Source organism: Chelonoidis abingdonii, chromosome 2 (genome assembly GCF_003597395.2).
Source record: "Chelonoidis abingdonii isolate Lonesome George chromosome 2, CheloAbing_2.0, whole genome shotgun sequence".
In the NCBI taxonomy this organism is placed as follows: Eukaryota; Metazoa; Chordata; order Testudines; family Testudinidae; genus Chelonoidis; species Chelonoidis abingdonii.
This window is the reverse complement of record NC_133770.1, coordinates 47,347,080-47,361,034: the sequence shown is the minus strand read 5'-3', so window position 1 is coordinate 47,361,034 and position 13,955 is coordinate 47,347,080. Positions and strand designations below refer to the sequence as shown.

The 13,955-nt window shown below is 37.6% G+C and overlaps 1 protein-coding gene across 2 annotated transcripts in view; it reads right to left on the bottom strand.

The window, feature by feature from the left end:
- Positions 1-5,073: 5,073 nt before the first annotated feature.
- The window catches only part of LOC116835352 (pituitary tumor-transforming gene 1 protein-interacting protein-like), a 56,400-nt gene continuing 47,518 nt past the window's right edge, over positions 5,074-13,955 (bottom strand). For both annotated transcript variants that reach the window (XM_032798145.2, XM_075062338.1), the window contains one exon: positions 5,074-6,247. In XM_032798145.2, coding sequence (XP_032654036.1) covers positions 6,198-6,247 — 50 coding nt within the window. In that variant the 3' untranslated portion in view covers positions 5,074-6,197. The remainder of the gene's footprint in view (positions 6,248-13,955) is intronic.

Sequence of the window (13,955 nt, the reverse complement as noted above, 5' to 3'; positions counted from 1 at the left end):
ACACACACACCCACTAAAAGCATAATGCAGATTCTCAAACTGGGAGGCTGGGCTTCATGGGGGAGACAATCAAAATCTATACAAAGAAAGAAAACGGCTCTTCTTTTCTGCTTAGAATTGGCAAATTAAGTTCAGGATTTGATAGGCAATATGGAATACTGACTATTTAATGGACGATGCTTCTCATGCTAAGTCCAAAGAGAAAATGACAAGAAATAAAAAAATGAACAGGCTTCCTTAGCCACAGAATTAACATAGGCTTTCAAAATGAATTATGTTTTACGGTAATATTTTTAAGAGAGTGTCCTTTAGGGGAGCCCCAAATTCTTTTTCTAATCTTGGGTAAAGCAACATTGGGAAATCCTGGCAGAGTGGATATTGCCATGCAATGTCATAACAGAAAACCTGGTTTCGGGAGTAATCCTGGGACTTCTGCTCACATGGATCATCTTGGAAAAAAGAGCCACTGCAAAAGGGGATACCGAGCATGTAGCAAGAAAGCGGGTAGAGCATGTAGTGTTCTTCAATGCCCAACGGCAGAGTTCCTTCTTCCCAGCCTTCTACTTACAAGTGTTTCAACACCAGGACAAAAGAGACTCCTAAGGACATAAAAGCTATAATTAGAACATGAAAGCAGGGTTCCATGCTTCAAGGAGAGGAAGAAAAGAACTAAAGGCAGACTCCACATCCTCCTTTGATAACCTCTGTAGCCTTGCTTTGTGCTAGATTCTGCAATAATGCGCTCTGTACTGAATGTTTCCGGATGGGAGAAGGGAGTGCTAATCACAAGATCTTGTCCAAAACCCACAACAGTTTAAAGAGATAGTTTCATAATCTGCCCCTTAATGGACATACCCTTTATTCAACACCAGTGTCTGAGTGGTGGGAATAGCCTTTTTTAACCCTCTAATCTTCCTCTCAGGCACTTCACTGTAAATATCAGGTGATCTTGGCTGCTTTTCTTAACTTTATTTTGAAGGTCCTGCAGATCTCTTCAAACCCTACTGATTGACTATGCCTCTGACTTCAAGGTTTGAAAATTCATTAAACTTTTATTTAACCCAAGTAAACAAACAAGACCATAGCATTCAGGAACCTTTTTACTGCATTAAGGACAGCCTAGTCTTAGAAGAACCTGGCAATGCTTCCCCTCACAACTACAGTCTAGCTTTCCAACTTGCTGATATCCTGTTCCTTCTCCCCCAGAAGCCAACCCCAAACATACTCCATGATACACTTTTGTTTAAACACTTACCCTATCACAGCATCTTGAAAATGATTTTGAATCAGCCTGGTTCCTTCTCCACAGATGGTGCACAGGAAAGTAACTGGCCAATGTAGGATCTTATTTTAAATTTTCAGTTTTGATAATGTGGAATTTAAGGTGCTGTTTTTAAACTTACAAAGCTCCTTCTTGGGAGCTAGTTCTCTCCCCCCATTCCAACTCCAGCCAATTTTGAAACAGGTGCAGTCCTTTTCTTTAAATAAGGTGAGCAGAGGCAAGATAACATGTTCATGAGGGGACTGCCTCTCTGGCTTTTGTCCCTTTCCTCCCCAGCTAGGATTTCCTAGCTTTCAGAGCAGGCTGCAAAATACATTTAAGTTTTTTTAAACTCTGCAGGCATTTCGGGAGAGGGAGGTGGAAAGGAGCTCGAGGCTAGGTGAAGGGATGGAGGGTATGGTTTTATGATTACATTTTGTTTCTTCTAGTCTAGTGTTATGTTGCTTTATTAATTTTATTCTACATATTTAAGTCTGTGAAAGTTCCTGTGTAGGGCAGAAGCACTTCTTCTGAAATATGTATTATTTTAAAGATTCAGAGTTTCATATATCTCAATTAAATTATGCTAAATATTCTCTCCCCCTGAAGTCCACATGCATTTCAGAAAAGGTTATGTATTCTAAAAAGCAAAACAACTAGTCCAAAGCAGCAAATTCCTCATTCTATTTTGGTTTTTACAATATCTTGGAAAGCTCACTCTGACCTTAGGCAACTTCTGCTTACATAACTAGCACTTACACCAATCACTTTAGAGCTTGGCATTATAGGGGTTATATTTTCCCCCCACACAGATGAACTGTTCTTGAACATTTTATCCAGCCAAGCAATCACAAACTGCCTTTGCTTACCCACTAGAAATACAGATCTCCTTTCACATCGGTTTTCTTTCAACATGTTTCTTATTGCTATTTCACACAAGACGCCTTTCTCCACAATGTTTGTCTCTTTTCTTTTTTAAGACTGACAATATTCCATGGGAGTGATGGAAAACAGATAGGACAGTGAAAAAATTTAGAGCAATGAGTAGCATTTATTATTTCTAGCTGTATTTTCCCTCCTAGCTCTGCCTCTACTGGAAATATATACCACTACCATTATATTTTTACTTCCTCGTCTACAACTATTAGGTATAATTATCCATAATGAGGCCAGATGGAAGACAGACAATTCTGCTAAACATTCTAATTTAACACAATACTCTGGTTTATGACAAAGTGCCAAACAGTTACAGTAGCAGCTGTAGAATAAGGGGTGAGGTAAAATAGGCCCAACAGTTCAGAATACATGCTCAAAGCAAGGATATAGTCACCCTCTCATCCAGGGACATTAACTTGCTCCTATTGATCTTTGCCAAAAAAGCTAGTTGATGGTCACTTAATGCTTAAGTGCAGTAAGCTGCACCTTTTTTGGTAATGGGAATGTACACAGATGCAATATATGGTACCCTATTTGACTCTGTAAGGCAGTTGTTTTGTGAAGAGGAAAGCTTCAGTGTTGACCTGGAGTAACAAGTCAAGGATTTGCAGTTTACTAGAGTGACTGAATTGGGGGAGGGGTGCTGAAGGAGAGTAATGAGGACAGATCACTGATGTAAGACAGCTACTGTGCATGCCTAAAATGAGCAAGGAGATTCATCCATTCAGATATGCAAAAACATACATGTACACTGCAGCGTGAGGTTTTAAACTTTTAGAAGTCAGTGTCACGCCCCTAGTCATAGATTTGTCTTCTAAAGAGTAAGCAGCACACTGTACATAGACAACTATTTAAGTATCTCTTACTCTCCTTATTGTGAGGGTTGGTTTAAAAAGAATCAAGACAATACAATTATTTTAAAAATATATATTTTAATTAAGTTAAAACCGTAAGTTCAAAGATATTTTACTTTTATTTAGGTGGTTTATTTTTTACTTTGCTTGGGAAATGAAATTAGCCCAGTCCCTATTATTCCTAATACAGTTATTTTAGAAGTTTAACTCTTTAAAAAAAAAAAAAAAAAAAAAAACACTTTTCAAAGAAATGAGATTATAATTTTTTTTTTTTTTTAAATAGTACCTCCTTTTTTTAGCTTTAGTCCTAAAACTGACAATATCTGCTGAAGTGAAAAGGAAAACAGATGAAATGAAGGAAACCAGTTTAAGTGAAGGGGAGGATATTTATTGTGCAAATCTGTAGCAAGAATCATCAACAATGTGCACTGGGTTTATCAGACATGATGTGTACTCTGTTCCCTTTAGATTTGTTTATTTACACTATCATTCTGTTTGCTTTGTCCACAGAATGTGGGGGAAGGGAATCTCATTATTGAAAATGAACAAAGGAGTCTAGCACACACCTGAGCACTGACAAAGAAAGATGTTATATTACATCCATCTGATGCTATTTCACTCAATTGCTAGGAGCTAAATTAAAATTCAAGGAGCGTCAACCTTCGCCCTAAGACAAAACCAGTATTTTTTATGGAAGAAATTGTAACTGTGCCTCCATGGGTCATAACTGAGAACACAAAATTCAGGACAAACTGCTGAGAAATAAGTCACATACATCCCCAAACTGGAAGTATTTTGAGAAGTTCATCAAGAATTATTTCACATTTCATAGTAGATAGTTGAGGTACTGCAGTCCAATACTGAGTTCAGTAGAAGCTTACCTTTGCTTTCAATAGAAGCAGGACTACAGAATGCTAAACTTTTAGTCTGAAGTGTTACGAGAATTTGTTTACTCTTTACATTTTGCTATGCCCCATTTACTGTTTCACACTGTAAAAGGTTCATACACAATGTGCGCTAAGAGACTGATTATATAGTTTCCAACAGATACTTTCTTAGTGCTTGCAATTTTGGCAAAAGAGCTACAAAACTAGTTTGTTTAATGGAAAGGTAACAGTTCTACCTACCTTATATTTAAAACCATAACATTAGCAAAAAATACTAATTCCATATGCTCAAAATATTTTGCTTCTTCACCCAATACAAATTTCTTAAGTCATACTGACAGCTTTTCCCCTTTTGTTCAAGTACATGACAGCTTTTCACATATAGCAGATGCAAAAAAATGCTTTTTATTAAGTCATGAATGTCACTATTTGGGCTGAGAGATGTCAGGCAGACCTCCATCATTTTTACTGAAGGCATCTCCTGGGAAAATCACTATGCTTTATTTCCATGCTATCAGCTCACTCTTATCACATATTCTTCTTTACACAGAAATATGAATAGTACTTTAGACTTGAGAACAGTAGACAGTTCAAGAAACATAGCAAACAGTGCTTAGTCCATTGTGCTCAGTTTCATGAGTTTCAAGCAAATAAAAAAAAAACAACTACTACTCCAGAATTACATTACGTCTTCAATTATACTGGGGATCCAAGAACCGGCAGTTGCTTGTTTTCATAAAAATATCTGTTGAGGAAAAATATTCTCAGAAGGAAAACCAAAGAACAAAAATGGAAACTAGTCTGAGATGAGTGATAGAATCTAATTACTAATAGCTCAAGTATATGCAAGCATTTTGATACTGCAAAGAATGGCAATTCATCTGACCGTACTAAGGCATTAACCATTTCATACTGTGAATAAAAAACATGGTGTTAGATTTTCTTTTTGTCAGAGGACCAGAGAAAGCCAAATTGCATTCCTTTTCCCTACTCAAACCCTATATTTGATCATTTCCTTAAATAGGTTTTTTTATTTACAGAAGCCCTCTTTAGGAAGAAACACAATGGATAGCTGAATTCAAGAGGTCTAGTTAGAGTTCTCCTTCAGCAAGGTTGATAAAAACATACAAAAGCCTTCAGTACTGTAAATTTATTCAGCAGAAGATAGTACACAGGAAATTCCAACTATACAGAATTGGAAACTTACACTAAATATGAAGGAGGAAAAAAGAATGAATCTCTGCATGCTGCATCATGTCAGCAAGTTATTTAAAATGCTCAATGAAGGTATTTATGTGTAAAGACTTAAAAAAAAATGAAAATCCACCAATCCAGGAAGATGACAGAACTCAATACATTATGAACATTACCCACAAAAAACTCAAAGGTAAAAAATATGGAATCATTATACTGTTAAACTGATGCTATCTTGGTATTATGCAGTATTTTTAATTTAGAGAACTGTTCATGGAAGAAAGCATTTTAAAACAGCCTGATATTATCTCTCCAGCTTATATACAAATGTATATTCAGATTTTGCATGAATTTCAAAAAAAGATTGCGCCCGTTTTACCAACTCAAGACTTTTTTCTCCACACCAAGGACATAAAAATGTTCGTATATTACCAGGATATTATATCAGATTATGCTATGCCAAAAAAAAAAAAATAAAAAAAAAAAAATCACATTTTGCATCTTTAAAATACTATACATACTATTTGGATAATAAAGAATTTGTATACTGTAATTATTTCACATCAACACTAATACCATATTTCTGTAGTGTCAAACACTTCCTTTACTTGTACCACCACTTATATGCATGCAACAGATTTAGAAAGAAAATCTTTATTTAGGAAAATGGGAATAGAGGAATTCTGTTTGTTTATTTATTTATTAAGAGAAAAGTGAGCTAGGATATTACTTCAAATACATGATTAGGAAGCTAACTATTTAAACCAGATTCCAAAGAAAAGATTTATTAGAAGAGGAAAGGTGACATTTCACATTTAATGAGAGCACAATTGGCAAACATTTCAAAAACCAAAAAAGTGTTTATAAAAATTTAGTTCTAAAAGGTAACTATGCCAGATTTAAAATATACATATTTAATAAATATTTGCGCATTGATTTTTACTGTCTGAAAACTTGGAAAAAAAGCAAAAAAAAGAAGCCTGAAGATTGCTGAAAAGCAAAATAAAAGTGCTAATTTATCCTGGAATCTTAGCTTTCGATGAGGAGATTCAACAGTGTCTGTTTTCATTCATTCTCAAATCTACTGTAAGGATGATCAGAATCCTGAAGGAGACCTGGAGAAAAGAGGAGAACATGTATTAATTATTTGTATTACCATAGCATATAGGAACCCTATTCACGGACCAGGAATTCTGCTAGGTGCTGTACAAATACAGAATTTTTAAAAATGGACCCTAGTCTTAAAGTATAAAATACAACTGCTCATCTATAGTAGTACATTAGAAATAAACTCTAAAGTCATTTTACTTCTCAACCAAAAGTCACAAATGTCACATGAAGAGTAAAACAAAAAAGTGAGAGCGCGCTCTTCATGGAAAGTCATTAAGGAGAAACAGTATTTCTCACTTGTGAAGGATACTGTAGCTATTTGCCAATTCTTTACTTTCATCAAAGATTAAGTGTGGAGATGGCTAAGCAGAAACAGTTTCAAACTGCTCTGCCAATAAATTCATCTTTGCTGTAAGAGGCCCATCTTTTCAAAAAGGTGGAAGGTCATCATGCTGGCTTAATTGTGTTTCACTCTTGAGCAAAAACCTGTCAAGTTCAATCAGTGATACGCAGTAGTTCTGTGACATCAGGCAATGTCCGCTAAAGACAAACAGATCCCCTGCAAACTCACAGGAACTACTCGGGACAAGAATAAAGATATTACCTAATCCAGGTCACATTGTGTGCTTTTATCAAATATTTTTTAATGTAACCAAAGTACAGCCATAGAAAACACTGCAAAGACATTGCAGCTGTGAATATCTTCTGTAAAGTTTAGTTCAGCAGTTGCCATTCCATACAGTGGTAATTTTCAACAAGACCTTGAGATATCCACTAGCCAGAAGTGCATACTGAGGATAAAGGGGCCCAGAGGGCTCCAGTGACAGACCCTGGCTGTGAAGGAGCAGAAGGGCTTTTGCTATTCTTCATATTGGATTTGACAAGTGATGCCTGGAAAACGTGGAGCACCACTTCCCTAGCTGCTTTGTCTTAGGCAGGTGGCAGGGAAATAGGTTGATGGGGTAAAGCTCTTGACCACATTCCCCTCTTCCCAACAGTCAGTACCAAGGAAGGGGAAGAGGAAAGAAGACTGTACCATTCATTCCCAACCTCCACATTGTGTCCCAGTAGATCTTTATTCACTAGGAGGAGAGGGTGTGTATACACATTTTTCTATGTCTAGGTGCTGAGCATTCACTGTTCTGTTTAATGCAAAAAAAGCAAACAGGGGCATGGAGCACTGGTCACAGGTAGGTTTAAGCAGAGTGCAGTGACTAAGATATCCAACTGCCGGGCAAGATAATATTAGCCAGCTTCACTGGCTAATAGCCAATAAGCTTTCTATTGACAGGGCTTGAAAATGTGGTATTTACAGTAGCCTGAAATGTGATGAAAACAACTATTTCTTTAGGGTTCCCTAATGCCTGAAGGTAACTTATTTACATTAGTGAAAAAACATCCGTACATGGAGAGGAGTGTTTACCTCATTTATTTCCAGGACCACAAAAACTCAGATATACAAGTATTTACACCGTACAGATGTTTAGTGTAATATGATTTATAGATGTTTGTAATATTTATTTTACTATTACTTGAATCATTGATAATACAAAGCTTTATTTGCAATACGTAAAATAGTCTCTTATAAATGGTAGGAATGTATGAGATCTAGTGAATTTGATGGACTTCCCTATTATTTACGAATTAAAACTAAATGTTTTCAAATTCTGATTAAATCCTGTACAAAACCCAAGATCAATCTTGTATACTTGTTGTGTACAACTTATTTTATAGCCTTCTATCCTTATACTAGTATCAGAAAACAGCTCAATCTTAGATCAATTTAACAGACAGAAGTTTTCCATAAACAAGTATGACAGATTTATCTTACTATACAATAATGTATATTTTGAAACTGGATACAGAAGGAATAGAATTTTCATTAATTCATTGGGGTTAATCATCATCAATTTTGGCAGCTTGACAGTGAATCAGTAAAATGTAACACTCCCATATGCATGCACTCAAAGTAATGTGCATGGCTTTGTAATACGTGTGCGCCTATTTATTTTTTTACATCAGTAATCCCTCTGGAAGTTTCTATACTCCAGTAAACAACTTACCTGATTATATGTAAAATCTATCAGTAGAATAATGTGCAATGCTATAGTATATCCTTGGCAATTCAAGCAGGGGAGTAAATTATGGATATATCCTTATGCAAACATGAAAAAAAAACCTTAAATGAATGACATGTTGAATGTAGAGAGGGTTTTTTTTTACATTCTAGATATAAAACTGTCTTGGCAGTAGCTATTTAAGAATAAATAAATTAGATAGCTTTACACAATATTTAGGTATATAAAATTAAGTAGCAATACTAGATATGAACATTTATTTTACTACATTGGTCACTAAGTAGACTATAAATTCTCTGCTCTGATTAGATTGCACACAGAATTCCGAGAATCTAACTTCTAAAGCCTTTTCTTACAGTGAATACAGAAACAGTGACAAAATGAATTTTAAGATGAAAAGGTCTTTCTGAACAAATAAAATCCTTTGAAGCCTTCAGAAAAAAATCTTATGCTAATCAAAAAGGTTCCCATCTGACTAGTTGCCCTAACCAGGGGGAATCTAGATGTGACAATTGCTGCAACTAAAAATGAATACTGAAAACTTATTTTTCCCCAGAAAGGAATTCACACACTTTCTTTAATTTTATTTCTCTGTGCTAAACCTTGCCTGGCAAAGTTCTAATTAACACCTGCCTTTCATAAGATTGGTTTAAAATACATACTTTGCATGATAATTCTAAAAGCAGCACAGAATAGCTCCAGTCACCACTGCCATCAAGAATTAATAGATGTGGTATTCTGTCTCCAACAGTGCCAAATCCTTCAGAGGAAGGTATGAAGTATAATGCATTTAACCATATAATGCTGCACAGGGGAAGTATCCCTCTAATCCAAGCCACTGATCGTTTAGACCATTAGTCCTTATGCTTTACAGCATATGCAGATAACTGCAGATACTTTCCATAGTGATATTTGTTTTAGTTTTACTAAACTATTAGGCTTAATATCATATGGTGTAATTTCCACAAATTAATATTTTTAACTAGTTTTCACTTGTTTTAATTTCAAGGCGTTTCCTTTTATCCTAAAAGGGATACTCAGTATTAAGGTATCTAAATATTTCAGACCTAAACCTATATGTCAGTTCAGTGTGAGTATTACAGGTCACAACCCTGCCTGATTATAAGGAGAAATTTTAATTTCACAGTACCAAGAACAAAGGCTCCTGAAATGAGTGAAAGAATTTATTTACCCTATCCTCCAGGAGACAAGGAATGGATAGAGGAAACAGTATGCCTTCCTTCCCAGGATGAATAATGTGTCATAAGATACCTCATATGTGGGCCCTACCAAATTCACAGCCGTGAAAAACCCATCATGAACCATGAAATCTAGTCTCCATGTGAAATCTGGCCATTCTCACTTCTGTGCTGCCTTCAGAGCTGAGTGGCTGGAGAGCAACAGCTTTTGGCCATGCACCCAGCTTTGAAAGCAGTGCCACCAGCAGCAGCAGCACAGAAGTGAGGATGGCATGTTATGGGGGCGGGGGGGAGAATTCATCACTTTTGGGTGGCAAGGTCAGCCTTATGGGTGGGTGACTGCCCAGGACGCTGTGGTTATGGGGTGGCTGTGTAGCCCCCTGCACTCCTCCACAAGCACTGGGCCCAGAGCTGAGGAGGGGCAAGGCTGGGATGCCCCAGACAGCAGCTCCTACGATGTGCTGGACTCCAGCTGCTAGTCCTGGTCAGGGTGGGGAGGGATCAGACTTTTTTCCCTACAAGGGCGCCCAGAGGCTGGATAAGACCTATCTCCAGGAATCTCTCCAGCTGCAGGAAGCTCTGCAGCTGTTGGCCAGGAGCCCAGCTCTGAAGGCAGCACTGTCAGAAGCAGCAGTGCAGAAGTAACGGTGGTACAGTATGGTATTGCCATGCTTATTTATGCACTGCTATGGGAGCTGGAACAAAAGTAAGGGTGATAATGTCATACTGGGCCTCCTAACTTCTGCACTGCTGCTAGTGGCGCCGCTGACTTCAGAGATGGGCAGCTGGCCAGCTCTGAAGGCAGTGGCACCACCAGCAGCAGCACAGAAGTGAGGGTGGCAAAACTGCGACCCCTCTGTCCCATGAGCCCTTTTTGTGTCAGGACCCCCACTGTGAAACACTGAAATTCCAAATTCAGAATCACAGAATATCAGAGTTGGAAGGGACCTCAGGAGGTCATCTAGCCCAACCCCCCGCTCAAAGCAAGACCAATCCCCAACTAAATCATCCCAGCCAGGGCTTTGTCAAGCCTAACCTTAAAAACCTCTAAGGAGGGAGATTCCACCACCTGCCTAGATATCCCATTCCAGTGCTTCATCACCCTCCTAGTGAAAAAGTTTATCCTAATATCCAAACTAAACCTCCCCCACTGCAATTTGACACCATTGCTTCTTGTTCTGTCATCTGCTACTACTGAGAACAGTCTAGATCCATCCTGTTTAGAACCCTGTTTCAGGTATTTAGATATCTGAAACTGTAAAATGCATCCAACGAAGTGGGTATTCATCCACGAAAGCTCAAGCTCCAATACGTCTGTTAGTCTACAAAGTGCCACAGGACTCTTTGCTGCTTTTACAGATCCAGACTAACACAGCTATCCCTCTGATACTTGTAAAATTTAAGGTTTTTTAAAACCTATGACCATGAAATTTACCAAAATGGTCTGTGAATTTGGTAGGGCCCTACTTATATACCTCTCCTTTGTTTTTGTTCATCCCATCCCTACCTGCCACACCTCATACATCAACATTTTTAGTTTTTTCCTTTTCTTATCTGAGAATGCAGATTGAGACCCCCACTGGAAACAGAGACCAGGGGACAGCAGTGAATTGCCTGTATTGGCTCTTCCTGGAGAAGGAGACGACATACGTGATGGATGGGCAAAAAGGATCTGGGGAATCACCAATAATACAACAGGAAAAATTGTCGGTGTGGTGACAGCTGCCACATCTTGGATGTTGTGGCTCAGAAGTGGAAGGATCTGGAGCTGAAAGTCATCAGATAGCGGAATTTAGCTAGAGCTCACCCACTGTCTTGAGCTAGGCACAAGGCTGCTTCTCTCCTTATGGTGGTTTTTCTTTTGATATAGGTGTGAAAACCCAACCTTTGGTTTGGACTTTGAAGTTCAGAGCACAGACTTGTTAGATAAGCTCTCCTGAAGCCCATTGTAAGGGCTGACTCAGGTCACTTCTGAACTTGGTCATGAGAAAACAGGTTTGTAAAAACCACAAGCAGATTGCTCCATCTGTTTTTGTCATAGTTTATTATTTTGGCTTAATACTTCGCAACCATTTTGATTTGTTAGTTGGCTTACTCAACTTTACTTAAGAGCTCTTGGATACCTTAAAAATTGTCAGACTCAAGCACCTTTCTTCAGACAGGGTGAAAGTACTAGGCCTCAACATATAGGAACTGGGCAAGACAAACGTAAATGTCCAAATACCTGTCTCTATAGTGTTCACTTATGCTATATGTTGGGTTAACATTTTTATATTGGGATTCTAACCTTTCACAAATACAGACCAAACATGAGGTTTGATCCATATTTCAGAGTTTACACATTGAAAATTAACTATACTAGATTGGGTCTAGGGGGGAGTTTGATATGTATTTCCCTGTCCTCTTCTCTCACTGCAGGCATACTTTTCTCCCCCATTAAACACAGGTTTTCTTCCTTAAATTTCATATTATCTCTCAACTCCCACGTTACAAGCTAATACAAATAACTATTACAAAATTTGTAAAATAATGATTTAGAAGAGATTCAACTGTTCTGCATTCAGAACACTACAGAAGGTTAAAATAAAATATACCCATCTAGGCCAGTATAACTATTTATTGTGAAACTTTTGAACATAAATGTCTTATGTAAAATCAAAGTACAGAACTAGGCTTATGCAGCGTTAGAATGACTATCAAGTGCCTTTGCAGAATTTAAGAGGAAACAAGGAGTGTGGAATCCCAAAATCATGAAGGGGATCATTGTGTGTAACTGAAGACAAAGGACATTCTTTATCACCTTGGAGAGGTAGGCCTCTTCCACTACCCCCAAGCAAAAATCCAAAAGTACAGACAGTAAAGCAGCATATAAGGGTGTGTCTATACTACCCACCAGATCAATCCAGCAGGGGTCGATTTATTGCGTCTAGTCTAGACACGATGAATCAACCGCCGAGCACTCTCCCTTCGACTCCAGTACTCCACTGGAGTGAGAGGCGCAGGTGGTGTTGACTGGGGAGCAACAGCAGTCGACTTACCGCAGAGAAAACACTGCGGTGAGCGGATCTAAGTACATGCACTTCAGCTACATTATTCACCTAGCTGAAGTTGCGTAACTTAGATTGATCCCCCCCGTGCAGACCAGGCCTTACTGATGCTATATCAAATGCACAATAGCAGCAAATATGGGGCAATTAAATCATAGTTTCTTTGTATGTTACACAAGCTGGAAAATACTCTAAATTCTGTTTTAAAGGCTGTTAAACCATCAATGTATAATTTGAATAATCATACTGCATTCATATATGCGAGCAAATGAAAAATAGTGACAAATTTTGCAACAAAAACAATTCAAAATGAATATTCCCCCATTACTAAAGCTCTATTGCTTCCAGTGCTCCCAAAGGACTATGGCTGAAGTGAGCAGCACTTGCAATGCATTATAAATGTGTAATTACCATTTAAATGGGGTAAGAAAAGCTGGTGGGTGAAATGGGAAAAAGGCATTCCCTTAAAGCCAACCAAGGACTGACATTTCAGGCATAAGCATCTTAATTTATAGAGTCAGGTTAACAAAGCCATTGTCATTCTGCCACTCATCTTTGCCTACTTAACAGTGAATCCCCTCTGCAATGTGTAAGAGGCAGTGTAAAATAATCTAGTGCCTCCATAATTTTCTGCAGCAATTTTTATCAGACTATATTTACTAGACAGCTAAAAATGAAGACAGATGCGGAAGATTCAAGGCTGCGCTGAGGACCTGTCTTATGTCTCATTTAATTATTTTTATAATCATATTTAAATATGAGAATTAGTAATTCAAAGATAAGAATTAGCATTTGTACTTTATTTCGCATACTGAACTATTTTGGATTAGTTTATTTTAGAATAAGTTCCATATATTAGGAGTCATTTGATATTGCTTGAGGATTTTTTAAAAAAAGATATCTAACAACCATTTCCTATTCAACCACATGCAACTTCATAATCCAGTTTGGTGCCTCTATTGAACAATCTATTCATTATGAGAAACTGCATTTGGGTTGATAATGTAGATAAATGTCCTCTCAAAATGTGATGAAATTTACACCTTGCAAATAAATCAATTTTATAAAAAAATTAACTTTTGACATTTCCAAATCTAATTGTTAAACTATTGTGTGACAACTGCCCTGTAAACAAGTTGTGTGCGCAAATATGGGTACATCTAATGATTTTATTAGGAGTCAAGACTTACATTTGCACACTGGGGGCTGGAACATGATCCCACTGAAGTCAGTGACAGAATTATTGACTTCAGTGGGAGCAAGGTGACACACTGACATGCATGTGATTGAAGAATCTATCTGCAAGTGAACTTGGTAGATCTATAGCCAGAACGCAAGTGATTATAGGGCTCAATCCTGCAAGGCACTGAGCATTCTGACAAGATCCAG